Source organism: Neopsephotus bourkii, unplaced genomic scaffold (genome assembly GCF_033783945.1).
Source record: "Neopsephotus bourkii isolate Nb327-2 ecotype Australia unplaced genomic scaffold, CSIRO-AGI_Nbou_v1 NB_207, whole genome shotgun sequence".
NCBI classification, from domain to species: domain Eukaryota; kingdom Metazoa; phylum Chordata; class Aves; order Psittaciformes; family Psittacidae; genus Neopsephotus; species Neopsephotus bourkii.
The window spans coordinates 732,658-749,533 of NW_026900719.1; the positions used below are offsets into that span (position 1 = coordinate 732,658).

Below are 16,876 nucleotides of genomic sequence, written 5' to 3' on the forward strand. Positions count from 1 at the left end.
GAATGAAGTGGCATAGGAACAATTGGATTGTCCTCAAAGTTTCTTTTTCCCTTCCCATTCTCCCCCTCTTTCTCAAATACTGGTTTAATTCCCCTGATGACTTGCTTATAGGAACAGCAAAGGCCTTATAAAACAGCAGTAACAGGCATCACCATGGGAATGCTTTAAACATGGCAAACACTGCAAACCCAAATATATTTGTGAAAACACACATTTTGTGTTCTGCTAAGCAGGGTTTGAAATCCATAAAAGCATCCTTTTTCATTTTTTTTTGTCTTTCTTTTTTTCTTTTTTTTTAATTTTTTTTCTGTTTGATAAGCAGAGACACATCCCCAAAGGATGCCATTGATTATTTTTGCCCCTGTTCACATAAGCAGTCTTTTGTGTTGCTGCTTATCACTGATCACCCTCCAATTCTGTTGGCTCACTCGTGTGATGAGATAATCAGGACTGAATTACATATTTTGGATTATAAGAAACAAGTGATTTGCAGGGTGGCACTTGAGTATTTTCCACTTAAGTCTCCAGATAGTCCATGCAGTTTCTGTCCTCCACTAATACCATCTTAATGTAAAATTATGGGAGATTTTATGTCTCAAATACCTTTGGACCTGACTCATGTTTTTTAGATTGTATTGGTATGAAATTCAATCCTCTGTTTAGCAGCTTCTGTCAGGCTACACAATATGGTGCCCCTAGAAGGGGCTATAAGCCAGTAGTGGCAAACTCATAGCCCTAACAAGGATTGTGAATTCAAACATTCAGCCACAGCATTTCATAATTTTTATTCATGGAGGCCGGTAAATGAATAGAAACAGTGGAGAAGACAGAAATTACAGCAAAAAACCTGGTGATACTTGTTCTAAATGAAATGGGGTTGAAAACACCTCCATGAACAGACATGATCCTTTTCATCCGTTTCAAAAAAGCAACACAACAGCAAAACTGCCACTAATGTGAAGAAGAAAAGGGGAAAAATAAAAGTAAGAAATCAAAACAGGTGCATGGAAGCACTCAGAAAAGGCACTGGCCTGTTGCTTTCAAGTTATTCACATAGCATAATTTTGGTATACTTTAAGAAAATAGCTTACTCAAACTGGGATCAGGCTCTCTACTAGTTAGAAGTTGGGTTTCACTGCTTAACATACAGTCACAAGAAAGAAAATAAATGACTGTTGTGATTCTGGGATCTATATTGAAAGAGAAACCCTTCAAAACAGACATCTTCCTTATCCCCACACAGGCTCAAACACGACATAACTATGAGCATCCAAACTACCCTGTTATTTGCTCACTCATCTAGACTCAATTTGCTTTATTTTTTTTTATTTTTTTTAATACAACATGGAAAGAAAATCATATCACTCTAAAGTGCTGCCCAAATTTATGAAAAATTATTTATACAAATAAAACCAGCTCAATAATTCTGATCTCAGCCTTGCCTTGCAATTTCTGGGAGTAAGTTCTTTTACGGCGTGAACTCCTAAACATGTTCAAGGAGTGAAACTAGCGTAGTTGTTAAGGGTCAGGTCAGTACTTTAAAAATATTTCTCAAATCCACCTATAAATGGCAGCTTTTCAAACAGTGTCTCTACGATCTTGACTAAATATTTAGGGGCAGATGGTGTCAACTCTCGTACCTCCACTAACATCAATAAACTATGACAGTTTTTATCAGGTGAGGACTCCCCACAGTATCATGAATATTGGTTGCCTTGCACAGCACTGTAATTGTTTAGGTCATCAGGAAAGGGATATAATATGAGGCCATATCAGAAATGCAGCATTTTCACTTTATTTTACACAGACTTGGAATTACCTGAAACACAGAATTGTGCCGGTAGACACTCAGAAGCAATCAAATTTTTAATCCATAAAGGTTTTGTCTGTATGGTTATGGTATCAAGACCCTTCTGACACAGAGGGTTCACACCAGCTCTTGTGACAACAGTTCAACCTAGCTTGCCTAGTGATGTAACTACATACAACTTGCAGACTTTATCATTCTATTGTAAAAAATTCACATAGTTAAGATGAGAAAATTTGTGTTGGCAACATTAACTCTCTAAATCCCTGCGACTTGTACTACTAATGATAAAATTCATTTAAATTAGAAATCTGTTCATTCAATCCTTGTTTTAAGGGAGCATCAATTTTTTTTTCATGGAGTGGATAACCTGAGAAGTTTATTACATCGCTGTACCCTCAATTTATAAAGCTAAATGTGTCTTTCATTGAAATATTATCTTACAGCAGAATTTTTCTTGATCAGCACCATTTTTTGTTGATACTTATGAGAATGTCATTGACACTAGCCTGATACTTACAAAATAAATTGATTTTTATTGCTGCCTTAAAAGCTTATGAAGTGTTCAGTAGGAATGTAACCAAAGTTTGAGCTGATTTGAAAGTTTATTCTTCAAAGGAGAAACTAGGCAAAAATTTTAGTGTTCTGGGATTTCAGTTGACAATGTGAATAAAATACAAAAAGTAGCAATTCTTGGTCAGAACAGAAATTAAATGGAAATTTTAGCATCATCTCGAGACAACACACTTGTGCTAAGAGAAAATAAGCAACAACCAGGTTAAACCAATCAATTTCAAGCCTTTCTATTAAATTCAGTACAGGTAAGCACAGTTTGTAAGATGCTTTAACAAAATACTTGTAAGCTCTTTAAAATAAATGGATAAGAATCAAAAAAGAAGGAGAAAGAAGAGGAAAAGAAAGGAAGAGCAAAGGGAAAAACATAAAAATATTTTTCCAGCTGCCATGGAACTGCAACATTTGTGATTACAGCAGCTCACAAGTGGAGATCCTCTGCCCAGTGAAGTCTTTTCATGGAAATCAGTATGTGGATGAAAATGGGGGAGTAGAGGGTGTGATATGAGCAAGAAGATGTGTGGATCTTAGACCTGGAGTTTGGCTGAGGTGCACTCGTAGACCTGAAAGCATAGCAGACCTGAAATGGCCATTGAAAACGCATATAAACCCAGAGTGATAGAAAATTAATACCTTTAAGAATGCAGCATATGAAGTGATCAAAATTGATTCAGTGAACAGTTACCTCAGAGAATAGTGACATTTTAATTAAACAAAGTTGATCTGAAAAATTTCACTGCTTTAGCAGGACCCTTATAAGGGTGGCTTATTTAAAAAGATTCAACTGCCCCTGAAAAACAAACGTAAGAAGCCAGATGCTTTTAAAGATATATTTTACTGGTAATGATTGTGAGAAAATATGCCCATTCCAACTAGGTGGATGAGATGCTTCCTAGTGTCTTGAATCCACAGGTTACCTGAAAATGCAAAGCCCCATTTTTAAATATTTAATGACCTTTTTTGGGGGGGATGTAATCATCTGTATTCTTTCAGTTCTGATTTTCCACCTTCACAAGGCTATGCCCACCCCAAGGTACGTGGAGGCCTCCAGGGAGGGCAGCAAGGGTGGACCAGAAAAGAAGAGCCAGGAGTGTTGGGTGGACACCCAGGGCTCCTCCAGTGCTTCAGCCAGAGAGGGCCTTCCTGGCACTTCCGTCTGTACAAGCACCAGCCATTTACTCATTCCACCACTTACCAGCTCTAAGTGTTTAAACCGCAGCTAGAGCAGCTAGTGTACAAGTGTTGAAACCATGTCTACAGCTCTATTGTGAGCCATTAAAAACTCAGCAAAGGTGACAGCTGCAGCAGATATTTATCTAAAAACAAACTGCAAGTATAGAGCAAGCATTAGATGTGAAAGTAGCCACTGTAGGCAGAAAAGCTCTTCTGAATAGATCCTTTATTTCTTTCCATTCTATATTGACTAAATCAGAGTTAGTGGAGACCAACTATGATTAATTCATAGAATCATAGGATCAGCTAGGTTGGAAAAGACCTTTGAGATCATGAAGTCCAGACAAGATTTGAAATTAGTCCTTTTCAACTACAGTGGAACATAAACGCATTTATTCTCTCCTTTTCTGATATGCAGATCTCCACCAAAAGTAGTGCAGTAGGTCAACAGGAAGTAACCTTAGTGAGACAATAGGAAAAATGCATTTTGCCATCATTAATTTTGTGGCTGTTGATATGCTACATAATGTTTCTTCCCAAATAATAGATTTGATGCTCCAGGACATCTAAAAGCCTAATAGTACTCCTACATTAGCAGGTCTCCCTTCAGAGGTGTAAAGAATGGCATTGTAGGACCCAAGGAAGAGACTGCAAGTTATCATTTTGCCAGTAGATGTCTCTGCTAAACACACTGAAAGGAACATACTCGGTTTGAAACATCAGCAAAACGCAGGTGGCAGTTTGCATCCTTCAACTGAAGAGTAGGGTTAAAACCAACTAGGTCATTAGTAATTTCTGAAGACTATTCTTAGATAGTCACAATAAAAATGGGGTTTACTTAAAACTCAAGTGACTGTCAAGTTAATTAAATATTAATTGTCTCCTGATATTATCTCACTAAGTAAGAATTCACAAAAGGTTAAGCTTATGTATTAATATTCTCGACAGAAGTTATGAATGTAGAATCTTGGGGGGAAAATATTTTTACCATTTAAATTCTACTCTATGTGAAAGCAAGAAGTCTATTCCTATATCCGACAGAGAACTTTCTTTACTTAATATTTCTCCTCAAACAAAAAAAAATCAGTATGTGGAAGAATAAATTTTCAGTTTAGGCTGAAATACTGTAGTGCATGGTAGAATAACTATGCCACTGATGGATAAAATTCCAAGGTTCTTGTATTTTCTTTACATCTGTATGTTATTTGGCAATGGTCTTATTTGCAAAAGCCCAGCTTCTAAGCAAAGGAACTAATATTAGATTCTCATAATTGGTACTTGCCATTAATATACAGCGTGATTTTCTGATTAATAATGAAAAATACATCTCAAAAGGCGCAGATCAGCTGGAAAAGCATCTGCTTAAAATACACACACGTAATTAGGAGAGGACGTCAAACAGACTTGATTACACATTTCATGGGTATGTGTCAAAGAGTGTAAAGCATTTGACTTAACCCCAGGGTGACTTCAAGAGGATTTACTCTATCTAGTGCTTGTGATTAGCACTGTATAATCTGGATCTGCTGAACAAGTAGAGTTTTACACAATATGCAAATTTCCTTTTGCTTTAATTTAGCCTTTTTGGATTTAGCATAAAATCTCTGTGTTGCATGAAGGGTTGAAACAGCTGGATCCAGTTAGCTACAAAATTAAAAACGTTGGAAATGCAATAAGGCAATTTTTGCCACAGTAGCCAGCATGCACTAGAATAGGACCCTGGGATCTGCAGAGGGATGACTGCACATCGATAATACCAGCCAGACATTCTTCTGCAAGCGCCACAATGCTGCTCCCTAGTTTTCCTGCATATAACTAAATTTATTTCACTGCCTTATCAAGGTTCACTTACCAGGTGCATGTTGGTAAGAAAACTGTTCGTGCATCATCCGAGGAAATTAATATTCACGCAGTAACATTTCTTTGTTAGTATATCAAAATGTGGCAAAATTAATTAACAATATATTACACTGTTTAGAACCTAATGGAATTAGTTTATGTATAATTTTATTTTCCATTTCCCTTTCAGTTCTGTTTTCTAGCTGGGTCTATACAGAGACAATTCTTGAGTACTTTTTATACAGGTCTTAAGAATACAGCTGAACCAGATTTTTTTTCCCCCAATTTAAAAGGATATTCAAAATATAGCAAGGACCCTAACCTAAATCAATAAATTTTAGTATAAAAAGTCTTTGGAAGGTCAGCAACCAAGAGTAGAAGCCCTCACTTCTCCTTTGAAAACCACAGTCCCATAGGACTTTATATCTGTCACTTAGCAGTTATGACAACTGTGCACTGAAAATGACAATTCTTCAGATTCTAACTATATTTGATACAGAAAATTATCTAGAGGAAAAGGTACTGCATTCAGATAATGCTTCTTCTCCAAGATATCCTTTGGCCATGTGCTGGCAATGATGGATCAGTGTGTAGGAACCAGGGGATCTGAGTTCCATTGTTCTTGACTGCTGTTAATATTCCTATAGCCTTTATTGAAGACTTGGTTTTACACCCATTCCTTCTTGATGTAGGCTATTTATTGAAAGTGACAAATTTAACAATGCTATCTCAGGCAGAACTGGGAATAAATTCTGTATCTACAGTAAAAAAGGCAGGCCTCATCCATTAATTCAGTCTTGCCTTCTAAATTGTATGTGCTTGGCTGTACTTCCAGGCAGCTGTGCAAGACTGCCTCACCTACTTGCTCATTTTGTAATACTTACTCCTTAATTGTTTTAATTTTATCTACAGCCATTAGCAAATGTGGATTCAGTTGAGCATGTCTATCCTAAGAAATTAACCACAGTTCCAACAACCTCTTTTTAATGCAAAAGAACCAACTGAGCTTTCTTTATAATCAGCTTTAACCAGCCATCTGAAAATGAAAATGATCACAGACTCATGAAGTCAGCTGTACATACACACTGTTTTACCATAATCGGGACATGCTCATCCTTTAGACAGAAGTTTTTTTGCCTTTGCAAGATATTTTTTTCTGTTGTGAGACTGTGACCCTTTCCTTCAGGGAAAGCAATATCCACCTGAATAAACCTGGAGTTCAAGCATCAGAAATTACCCATAGAGTAATGGGCAGGTAAGGGTTTCACAAATATAAAACCTGATGCTGAACCCTTGTGCTCCTCAGTTCTGCTTTACTGGTTTATTTCAATCACAAGAAATTTACAACCTGCCCTGCCCAAGACAAGCCACAGATCTAAGGAAAGGTAAAAAACCTAAAACATCATTTCCACCTCAACTAATCTGATAGTTCAGCTTTCTGTTCCCAAAGGGATCATTAGCAGGAAAGTTATTTAAAATTAATGTCCTATACCACACTAAGCTAATCATTTAAGCTCCTTTAATGGACAATGAGAAGAACTGGTGTTGCTGACTGTAACTCCTTCTGTCCTAAATTTTCAGAAAATGTCACAGGGATCAAGCTGGTGAAGCACTCTCTGTTCCACTGACTGCAGTGGGAATCTAAATGGTCACTTAGGTGTAGGTGCTGACAGCAACATAAGGTAAATCCCACCCAGAGGTAAAACGTAGGCCTGGAAATACATTTAGTCATCTAACTCCCTGCTCCCCTGAAGATTAGCATCTATGCAATTTACTAAAAGTAAAGTGAATTTTGTGGCTGAGCAAAGAAACTCAAGTCTCCCAAGTCCTCATCTAGCTCCCTGACCATTACATTAGCTTTCTTTTTGTGGAAGCATTCATAAGAGTGGTCATGCAGACGCAGTCCTCACACTGAAACGCAACTTCTTGTTGCAAACATTAAAGTGAACAAGTGCAAGTAATTACTCTGTAGAGGTTCTGATTCATTAGTCAGTCAGGGCTTGGTTTTCAGAAACCATCTGTGTAAGGCAGAAATGATATCTTTCTTATATTATCCCATGTTCAGTAAGGTACACAGAATCGCAAGAAATTTAGACTGTTCACATTAGTAAAACCTTGTGCAGTGGATGATCTGAATAGGAATGAGGATTCACAGTTCAAGTGAGGGATAGCTAGCATTCATATACAATGTAATAAAAAATATGCTGATTGCTTAGTCATCTGTTGTACTACTGTAAAAAATAAGACAATCTCCTTGGTTAGGAACATAATGATTTATTTTGAACTAAATAAATAGATATAGAAAGAATCACTGAAGTTTACTAAATGTTCTTCCAGCTTGCTTTCCTGGTTGGGTACTACTGTATACCTCTCCTGATTTCAGTAATAGGGAGAGGGTTGGCCAGGATTTTTTCGTATTTGTTAGATTACTACCCACTACCTCAAAGAACCTGAACAACAAACAATGTGGGAAAACTGTATTCTTACCAGCTTATTAACAACTGAGTTTGATTTATAGCTAGGCCCAGTTCAATGAGGACATCCACATCCTTTTGTTACCAATCTGCACTGGGAAAAAAGGATTAGCAGAGACAGAAAACAGACAAGAATGTGCAACTAATGACCCTATTCCTGTCTTAAAGTCTGTATTTGGGAATGAGAAGTGTAGGAGTATAGCTTGCCAGTTTTCAGGATCCAGAACAATTCTTCTTTTAAATTCAATGGCTCTTCAGCATTTCCGTTGGCTTTTGTAAAGTCAACACTGTGTCCTACAGCACAATATGACTGAGAGCATTAACATGTTCAGCAGATGTCAGATTCCCCACGCAAATGCTGATCTTGCTATTTAAGAAGGATGGAAGGAGGAAGGCAGGCACATGCCACACTAACTGGCACACAAGATACTCTCCTGCTGCCAACAGGGGAGGTTAAGCCTTCCTTTTTGAGAAAAATTAGATCAGTGACTCCATCATCTTTTCATGTGGAAACACATAAGGCAACTCAAAGCAGAATTGTCTCAGGTTTCTCTTTGCAGTCTTTAATATTTGGGATCTGCAATGTACACAGCCCTGCCAAAGGAGTTCTCAATAGGTGCAGAGACCTCAAGAGCTCAGTTATCACTGGATGAGTGAAAAGCCTTTCAGTACTGGTCACTGAGGCTCCCTGCCATTTCTTGCCTTGGCAAGCTACATGAAATAGTACCTGTGGGGATTCCCCAGTTATTAGCTGTCCCAGCCTCCTCTTTCCAGAAGTCTCCCAAGCATGAAAGGAGTTTGCTACAAATTTCTCCCCTGTAATAACACCGGACGCCATCAAATGCCTTCACTGTAGAAGTCTTGTTATTTTGTCTCAACACAGAACAATTATCTCTTGCCAAGAATATATTTTCTGTTAACAATGATGCACTTTTTCTTCATCAGCTCAGGTTTTAATAAAGGCATTTTCCCCTTTTAGATCCCAAGAAGCATATTTTTCTCTCTAGCTGTATTATGCAAAAACTTCCAAGACATTTATCTCCAGTACTACCTTTTCTGTGTTATCTCTACAGGTCTGAGGAATGACTAATATTTTTGGTCCTTTTCAAGGCCTCTTCACAGATTAGACAGTTTGGGAATAAAATCCACATCAACATTAGCAAATGTATACTAAAAAAAAACCTAACCCAAACTTATAAACAGATTTTATTTCCAGAAAATAACCTTATATTCAGATTAAACTCTGCAAAGACAGCCTTGCCAGATTACTTCTGGCAACTCACTTTTTCAAAGCTTCTCAAATCATGCTCTCGCTGTTCTTCTCTGCTTCCAAGGGTACAAATGATGCCTAGTTTGCATTAGACAAGTCACAAAAGAAAGATGAAAACCTGGAATGACGTAACACGCTAGCAGCAAGAGCTGTTAGCAGTAAACAAGTAACTTTCTTTCTAGTTTGCTCTCTAAGCCAAGTTCATCTTGAGACAGAAATTTAAAACCAGAAACAGCCACCTCACCATCCATGAAAGAAGAGGTGAGATTTTTGGGTTTTGACATACCAATAATGTCATCATCTGGGCATCAGAATAATTTTGGATTTTAAGCTCTTACATAGAGCCTTTGGATTTAGAAATTAACCTCTTCTTTCTGATGCCAGAATTTAAAATGCCTTCTCTTTAGTGTATCCATATTTTCCTGTTTAAAGTGTAGATGCAGCATCCTCTCCCTAGTTAACACAACAAACCTTTTTCTGAGGAATAAAACTCAAAACAATAACCCATCACTCTCCCGCAAGTACATTTAGAGAAGATGCTAATTATGAGCAGTTAGGTGAGGATATTAATATACATTGCCCAGCTTTCTTTTACGCTAATGTTCATCTTGTGGCAAACAGCTGGCATTAAGAGAGTAAAATTTTCATCAATGATTCATTATCTCTTTTAAATCAAGGGAAGAATTTCCCCCCAAAATGAAGAATTTCATAAATGTCAGCCAAAATGGAACATCTACTTCCAACACACCTACATATCACAAGCCAAAACACATCTATTAGTGTCATCTTTAATCTTATGATTTCTAAAAGAAAAACCAGAAATCCATTCAAATTATGAATGAAAGCAGCACCAAGGATGAAAGCAGTAAAATTCACAAACATCACACCCACGGTCCAAGTTTAGGTGACGTGCCCAGACAATGGCAGAATGAAATCACCAACTCCACACAGGAGAAGAAATACCAGTAATCCCTGCCAATCTGACTGAGGAGGAAATTCTTTTCTGTCCCTAAAATGGATGACTTGCATAACCCTAAGAGTTTAAACACAGCACACATGAGAATCTGTGCAATACCACTAAATGCAGGCTGCCCCACATCCCATCACTGCCTGCAACTAGTCCTTAATGTACCAGAGGATGGTAAAAATTATTATAGGGCAAAACAGAAGCCAGAAGTCCCAAAGACCAAGTTAAAAATCAAAGTTAGCCTCACCATTTAGCATCCCACACTTTGGGATGCTTTGGCTGTTATATGATACAATCGCCTTTACAAAAGCTAACACAACCTTTACTGTCCAACAACCAGCCAAGCATCCAGTGAATTTAAAAATAACTTTCAATTCATCATCTTCAGGAGACCTAGTCTGCATTTTAAACTTTTTTCCAATACATATCATATTTTCTTGTGAAGTGAATTAACGCTTCCTGAACAGCCATTATAATTAAAGTACTCCTTGTAACATCATTGCAAATGATGTACCTCTTGTAAAACTGATGAAAATTTACTAAGAAAAATACATACCAGCTAAGGTTAAGTTTAAAAATCACATAGATGCAAGACCCCTGAAAATGGCTTAAATACACAAACATATCATGATGTAACTCTGTCATGAAATATGTATTGTTGTTTAATGAAAGTTGAGACAGGTCAGGAATTTAGTCAGATGATATCAGACTCAGAAACACCTCTCTTCTTCACAAAACTGCCTAACACTGAATCTCTGATTCACCCTCCATTAGTGGTCTCCCTCCCCATCTTCAATAATTATACTGGTAGAACCCCACTGCAGTGCATCCCGAAAGAACATCAGCAGTGCTTTTATTACACAGAAGGATACAATTAATAACAACAATTGTTTGTTTATTTTGTTTGTTTCCATTCCAGGCTGCTCCCAACCTAGAACGAGAGTCATTATTTGTGCTGGGGGAGTGCAAACAAGTACTCCAGGACCTACAGCAAAGTGGGATTTGGGAGTGGTTCACCTCTGACAGAGCATTTTGCCACTGAAAGCTAACAGTGGGAGACATATGTAGAAAGTGGCTTAAACCAAATCTGCAGTCCTTCTGGATTATGAAGTGTTTCTACAACATGCAACAGCTTTGTTGCATACACATAATTGCCAATAATCTCTGTTCAAAAAGAACAGAGGACCTTTGACAGAAATTAAGTAACCTGTAAATCTCCATCGTACTCAGTGGTGTGAAGGGGAGAAAAGGATGATGAGAGAAAATGGCAGTTACAAAACACTGAATCTCTTGTCACATTGGTCATGCCAGGCACTGATATATTAAATACCAATACAAGTTGAAGGGCTAAATGTTTCTAAAGGTAAACAAACTGCTCCATGTTAATGGCTTCAAAGATACTCAAACAGTGGAAGCCACTCAGCTACTTTCTACTGTCACTTTGCTATTGCATCTTTGTGAGCATGAAGCAGAATAGATGTGTTCAATATACTCAAGTCGTATGTGTACATTTGTGGAGAAAAGTCTGTAGACTTTTTTTTTTTTCTTCCAAACTAGGCTGGAATAATCCAATAGATAAGACCTGAGTAAAACAACTACACTGAGGTCTAATCTTCACACTGCTGAACATGGTTAGTAAATCTAGAAAGGAAAATAAAGCTACAGCCATAGGAAATACGATTAGTCTTGTGCCCTGAGTATAAATCTGGAACTTCACTCTTCAGTATTAAGTTATGTTAACTGACCTGTAAGATTTTCCAGAACATCAAATCCATGTTTCAGAGCAATGATATCAAGAAAAGAGACTGTGCCATCTTCAAACCTAAAGAATGGAATAAATGAGCACAGTAAATAATCATGCAGACACAGTACAGGCTTTAAATCTATTTTGAGTGTTATTTTGTATTCAATGAATCTAACTCGCAAAGTGGGAACTCTTCCCTCAGGGATTCATCTTCCAGTCTTGTAGTGTCCTGTGAAGCAAAGATATATTCTTCAAAGCTATAGAGGTTCACAGTTGCTTCCACGTAGAAAGATATATTCTCCCTTGCATGGGCACTTGTGGGTTTTTGATTTTTAAAGTAATGGGTAACAGTTATATCTTATGAGCTAATGTCACAAGGTCCTTCTGACAGTGTTGGGAATTGCTGAGGAGACACGCGAAGACTTTGTGTTTGCACCCCAACTCCAAAATGATTACGTCTACTACAGTTGAGTTAGAAGGCAAGAGAAACCTTCCTTACCTGGAGCAAAGAGAATGATCACTAACAAATCTCCTTGCATGTGTTCCTTCCCGAGATTAAAAATAACTGACCTATAACAAGAGCACTGTACAAAAGTGGGAGAAACGGTGCACCCCTACTAATATCTTTTAAAGGAAACACCAAATGGAAATGAAAATGGTGGATTTGATGAACTACTGCAGCCATTCCCTGAGTTCAGAAGGAGAAAATGCAGCTTCAAGGAGGGAATTTATTCAGGAAGTGGTGCCCAAGAAAATTTCAAGGGGGTAGAAGGGACACTTACTTAGGCTTTATGTTTACTGCAATGCACAAGAGGTTCTAATGCGTGGTAATTCAGCTTCCTTCACCACAAAGGGGAATGCAGAATGATACTGACAAATGATAAAGTCAAAGTGTACAGGCTGAACCATGGGTCACAGAAAGTCTCTTTAAGAAGGAGGGAGCTATCACCAAAACTGTAACGGTTAATGCTGGACAAGAACCCAGGAGCAACAGCCCAAGATCTCATGGCTAAAGCTTAAAATTAAACTCTGACCATGAGAATGAGACTTCCCAGGGACATGGTGTTCCTTGGATCTTTCTCAGAAACATCTGATGATGTCTGCATTGAAAAATCAGTGGAGAGCATTGAGCATAAATGAGTCAGTCTTGGGCAAAAAAACTTTACATGCACACATAATAGAGAAGAAAATAAGGGATTACTTTTTTTCTGGATGTATAATTTTTCATAATGTCTGTAAAAAGCTTTTGGTGCCACAATTAAGTATGCATTGTAAAAAGGCTCAAAGGTTAAAAATGTCAGACTTGAAATGCTTTGTGTTTAATAAAATAAACCTCAATAGAATTTTATAATAGGTCTCACTTCTGCGGTGATTTTTTTTTAGTTATCTTCTCTTTCATTTTTCTATAGCTATCAAATAATTTAAACACTTCAAGTGATACTGTCAGGTGAAGGACATAAGATTGCAAAAATATTTAGTAAAATTCCACACAAAGGAATAATGCAAGAGTATTGTGTATATATATTGGTAATATGTTCAGCTGGGATGAAAGAAGAGAGATAAAGGCAGCAAATAATTATAAGCTAGGTGATAAATGAGAAGTGGTTGACTACTACAAGGATGAATAGCCCAAAAAGAGCACTCATGTTCAAGTTTCTCAATACAACATAGGCCACAGAATGTTTCTCAGGAATTTCTACATCTTGCCTAGTAATAATTAATAGCAAAGCCTATTGCTTCTGAGCTTTAGGGAAGAAACATCACTGGTTGTCAGTAATGAAATTTAGAATGTCCACTTGTGATTTGAAAGAAACCTAACACCAGGAATATTTTCACAGAGACCTGTAGACCAGTATCTGAGGAAGCAATACTCTAACAGCCAGTAAAACTGGGGGAGAAGAAGGAAGAAGAGATAAAACGGAAGCTAACAGTTGTTTTGGAACTAAATGCAAGAAAACCATTAAAAATTTGCACTGTCTGCAGAAAACAGCGGTCCCACACAGCTGCCAAGGAGAGATTACAGAAAGGATCTGTGAGGGTGAATTGACCTGCCCTGACCTGCCCTGGCAATGGCGAGCAAAGCAAATAAAACAATGGCAACCAGAACAGAGACATTGACACTGGGCCTATCGAGAAGACTGCACAACCCTCAATAACCTTATCATTATCAAAATAGAAAAGCACTTGAAAGGGTGAAACAGGTGCCAACCTAGACATTAAAAGGCCTCTGAAACTTACCTATATTAAAACAGAAATGAAAATTTGATTTCTGTTGATTAGATGTGATTATTAACTAAGCAGACAACTGCAGTACATCAATTGCTAAGCAATAGAAGAGACGCATGAACCCTGTTACTGTTGTAAGATCTTAAAGATTTTTATGGAAAGCTTAGGAATCTCTTTCCACTCAGAAAAAAAGAAAGCAAACACAGTTGTGGGGTTTTGGTCAATCATTATGCTTCAGAACAGCACAATTGTTGTGCCAACATATGCCACATCCTCCATTGCTTTGTCAGACCCCTGTTATTTATTCTTTCTGTATCACAAAAAAATTTCCTGCTGGGAGCTCCATTGCAAGAACTAGAAGCCATGAAAGAATTGAAACTAATGATAAAAATATTTGCTCAAAGATATGGGCAATTCTCTCTTTTTACAATTTAGATATGGACTATTTTGCAACATTCCTCTCTTTGACTTCGTATGTTCATATTTCTACATTACCAGCTTTCTATATCTGACAAAGAAAGCACTAATATTTAGTTGTAGCTATAATAACATATGTTTATGCTATATCCAGTTGTCTTGGGTTCAGCAGTAGCAGTCATTTTTCTTCTTCTTAGTAGCTGCTGCAGTGCTGTGGTTTTGACTGTCAGGCTGGGAACAGCACTGATAACACCGATGTTTTTAGTTGCTGCTCAGAAATGTTTACTCTAACCAAGGACTTTCTGAGCCTCATGCTCTGCCAGGGAGGAGGGGAAGCCGGGAGGAAGCAGAGACAGGACACCTGACCCGAACTGGCCAAAGACGTATTCCATACCACAGCACGTCATGCCCACTATATAAACTGGGAGCACTTACCCAGAAGGGCTAGATCACTGCTCAGGTACGGCTGGGTATTGGTTGGTGGGTGGTGAGTGGTTGTATTCTCTTCCTTTGTTATTTCCCTTATCATTATTATTACTGGTGGTAGCAGCAGTGGTTTGTGTTATAACTTAGTGTCCTGGGTTTAGCAGTGGCAGTCATTTTTCTCTTTCTTGGTAGCTGGTGCAGGCTGTGTTTTGACTTTCAGCTGGGAACAGAGCTGAAAAACAATGATGTTTTGGTTTGGCCAAGGACTTTGTGGGCCTCATGCTCTGCCAGGGAGGAGGGGGAGCCGGGAGGAAGTAGAGACAGGACATCTGACCCAAACTGACCAAAGAGGTATTCCATACCACAGCACGTCATGCCCAGGAGTAACTGGGAGACCCGGAAAGGGCTAGGGACGCAGGGTTGGAGGAGGTATGGTCGGTGCTTGATCGGGCTGGGGGGGCAAGTTATCGGTCACCTGGTGAACCCCCACCACAACAACACAAAAACCAACAAACCACCAACCCACACCACCCCCCCCCAAAAACAAAAAAACAACCAAAACCACGACACTTAGTTACTGGAGTGTTCTTATCTCAGCCTGTGGGAGTTACATTCTTTTGATTCTCCTCCCCATCCCTCCGGTAGCGGGGGCGGAAGGGGGGAGAGTGACAGAATGGCTGTGTGGTTCTGGGTTGCCGGCTGGGCTTAAACCATGACACTAATGCACTTGATTCTCACATATATTCTTCAAATTTACTGAACACCTGATGTGCAATTTCATGTAAATTTTTCAGGAAAAATATGTAAATTCTGATATTTAGCAAATTAAGCATTACGTGCTATAGCAATTTTACTTAGTACCATGGCAAAACTTATAATGCTATGAAGGGTAGCTATTAATCTCTTGGGACACAAAAAGCTCTCTCACAGAATGTTTAACTCTATTTAAGATTGAGAGGGAACACACTACTTGCACTGCAAAAAAATTACTTCAACGGCTACTTTTCTTTTAGATGTAATTGATGCTTCAAATAAATTGTTTCCCCACTTGATATCAGTTTCAGTGTCAGAATAATCAATTTAGGATGAAGCTCATTTGAATGCTGGTCTAGAAGCCATTTCCTGAAGTAATAATGGTTTGGCATCTGATGATGTACAAAGTATACTTGCAAAGGCTAATACTGCCAGAATACCAACCCAAGAAACAAGCTTACCTCTCTTAGCTAGTTCCTACTATAATTGATCCTACTTAATCACATCTGGGACGAGCTCAGTTGCTTAGCTGATTGTGTTTGTGAGAAGCTGATACCATTTCACACCAACCTGCTCTCTGACAGCTCATGGCATAAGAAAAAACAGAGCAGCCTGCCTAAATCTATCAAGGAGTTATGAAGATGATGAGCTGCTCTTCTTTTCCAAGTCACACAAGGTCTCTGCTTCTGGAAGCAGCAATTTTTCCTTTGAGTCACAAGAGAATTCTTCCCTGTCTTCTTTACAAAACAGCCTGTAGCCATCCGTCATGGTCCTCCAGTCCTGTGAGCTGCCTCACCAAGTTTCAGTTATCTTTTGATATCTTAACTCTCTGTCTGGGCATGGAGCTCCAGTTCCTTCTGTTTGTTCCCCAGGCTGCATGCATTGGTATACATACACTTGAGGTGGTTAATCTTCTCATTCTCATTTTGGGAGGCAGCTAAGGAACATTTGTGCATGCGCAATTTCTAACCAGAATATAGCCCAGAGCTTTGAAACTGGTAAAAATCACATCACAAGGTCAAAAACAATCCCACTCACTTGAGAGCGTTGCTGAGTCAATGCAAAGTGCAATGAAGGAGCATGGCAGGGGGGAACATCAGTGCCAGCCAGCTTCCACTCTCCTTTACAGTGGGGCAATGACTCCATTTAGGTCAAATAAGCAGAAGTCATTTCCGAGTGTCTAAAGCAGGTAAAAGTGAAACCAAAT

The 16,876-nt window shown here is 38.4% G+C and overlaps 1 protein-coding gene across 2 annotated transcripts in view; it reads right to left on the minus strand.

Annotated features, from left to right (window-relative positions):
- The window catches only part of MOCOS (molybdenum cofactor sulfurase), a 215,646-nt gene that overhangs the window by 78,708 nt on the left and 120,062 nt on the right, over window positions 1-16,876 (minus strand). For both annotated transcript variants that reach the window (XM_061344302.1, XM_061344304.1), the window contains exon 5: window positions 11,849-11,925. In XM_061344302.1, the coding sequence (XP_061200286.1) occupies window positions 11,849-11,925 (77 nt within the window). The remainder of the gene's footprint in view (window positions 1-11,848; window positions 11,926-16,876) is intronic.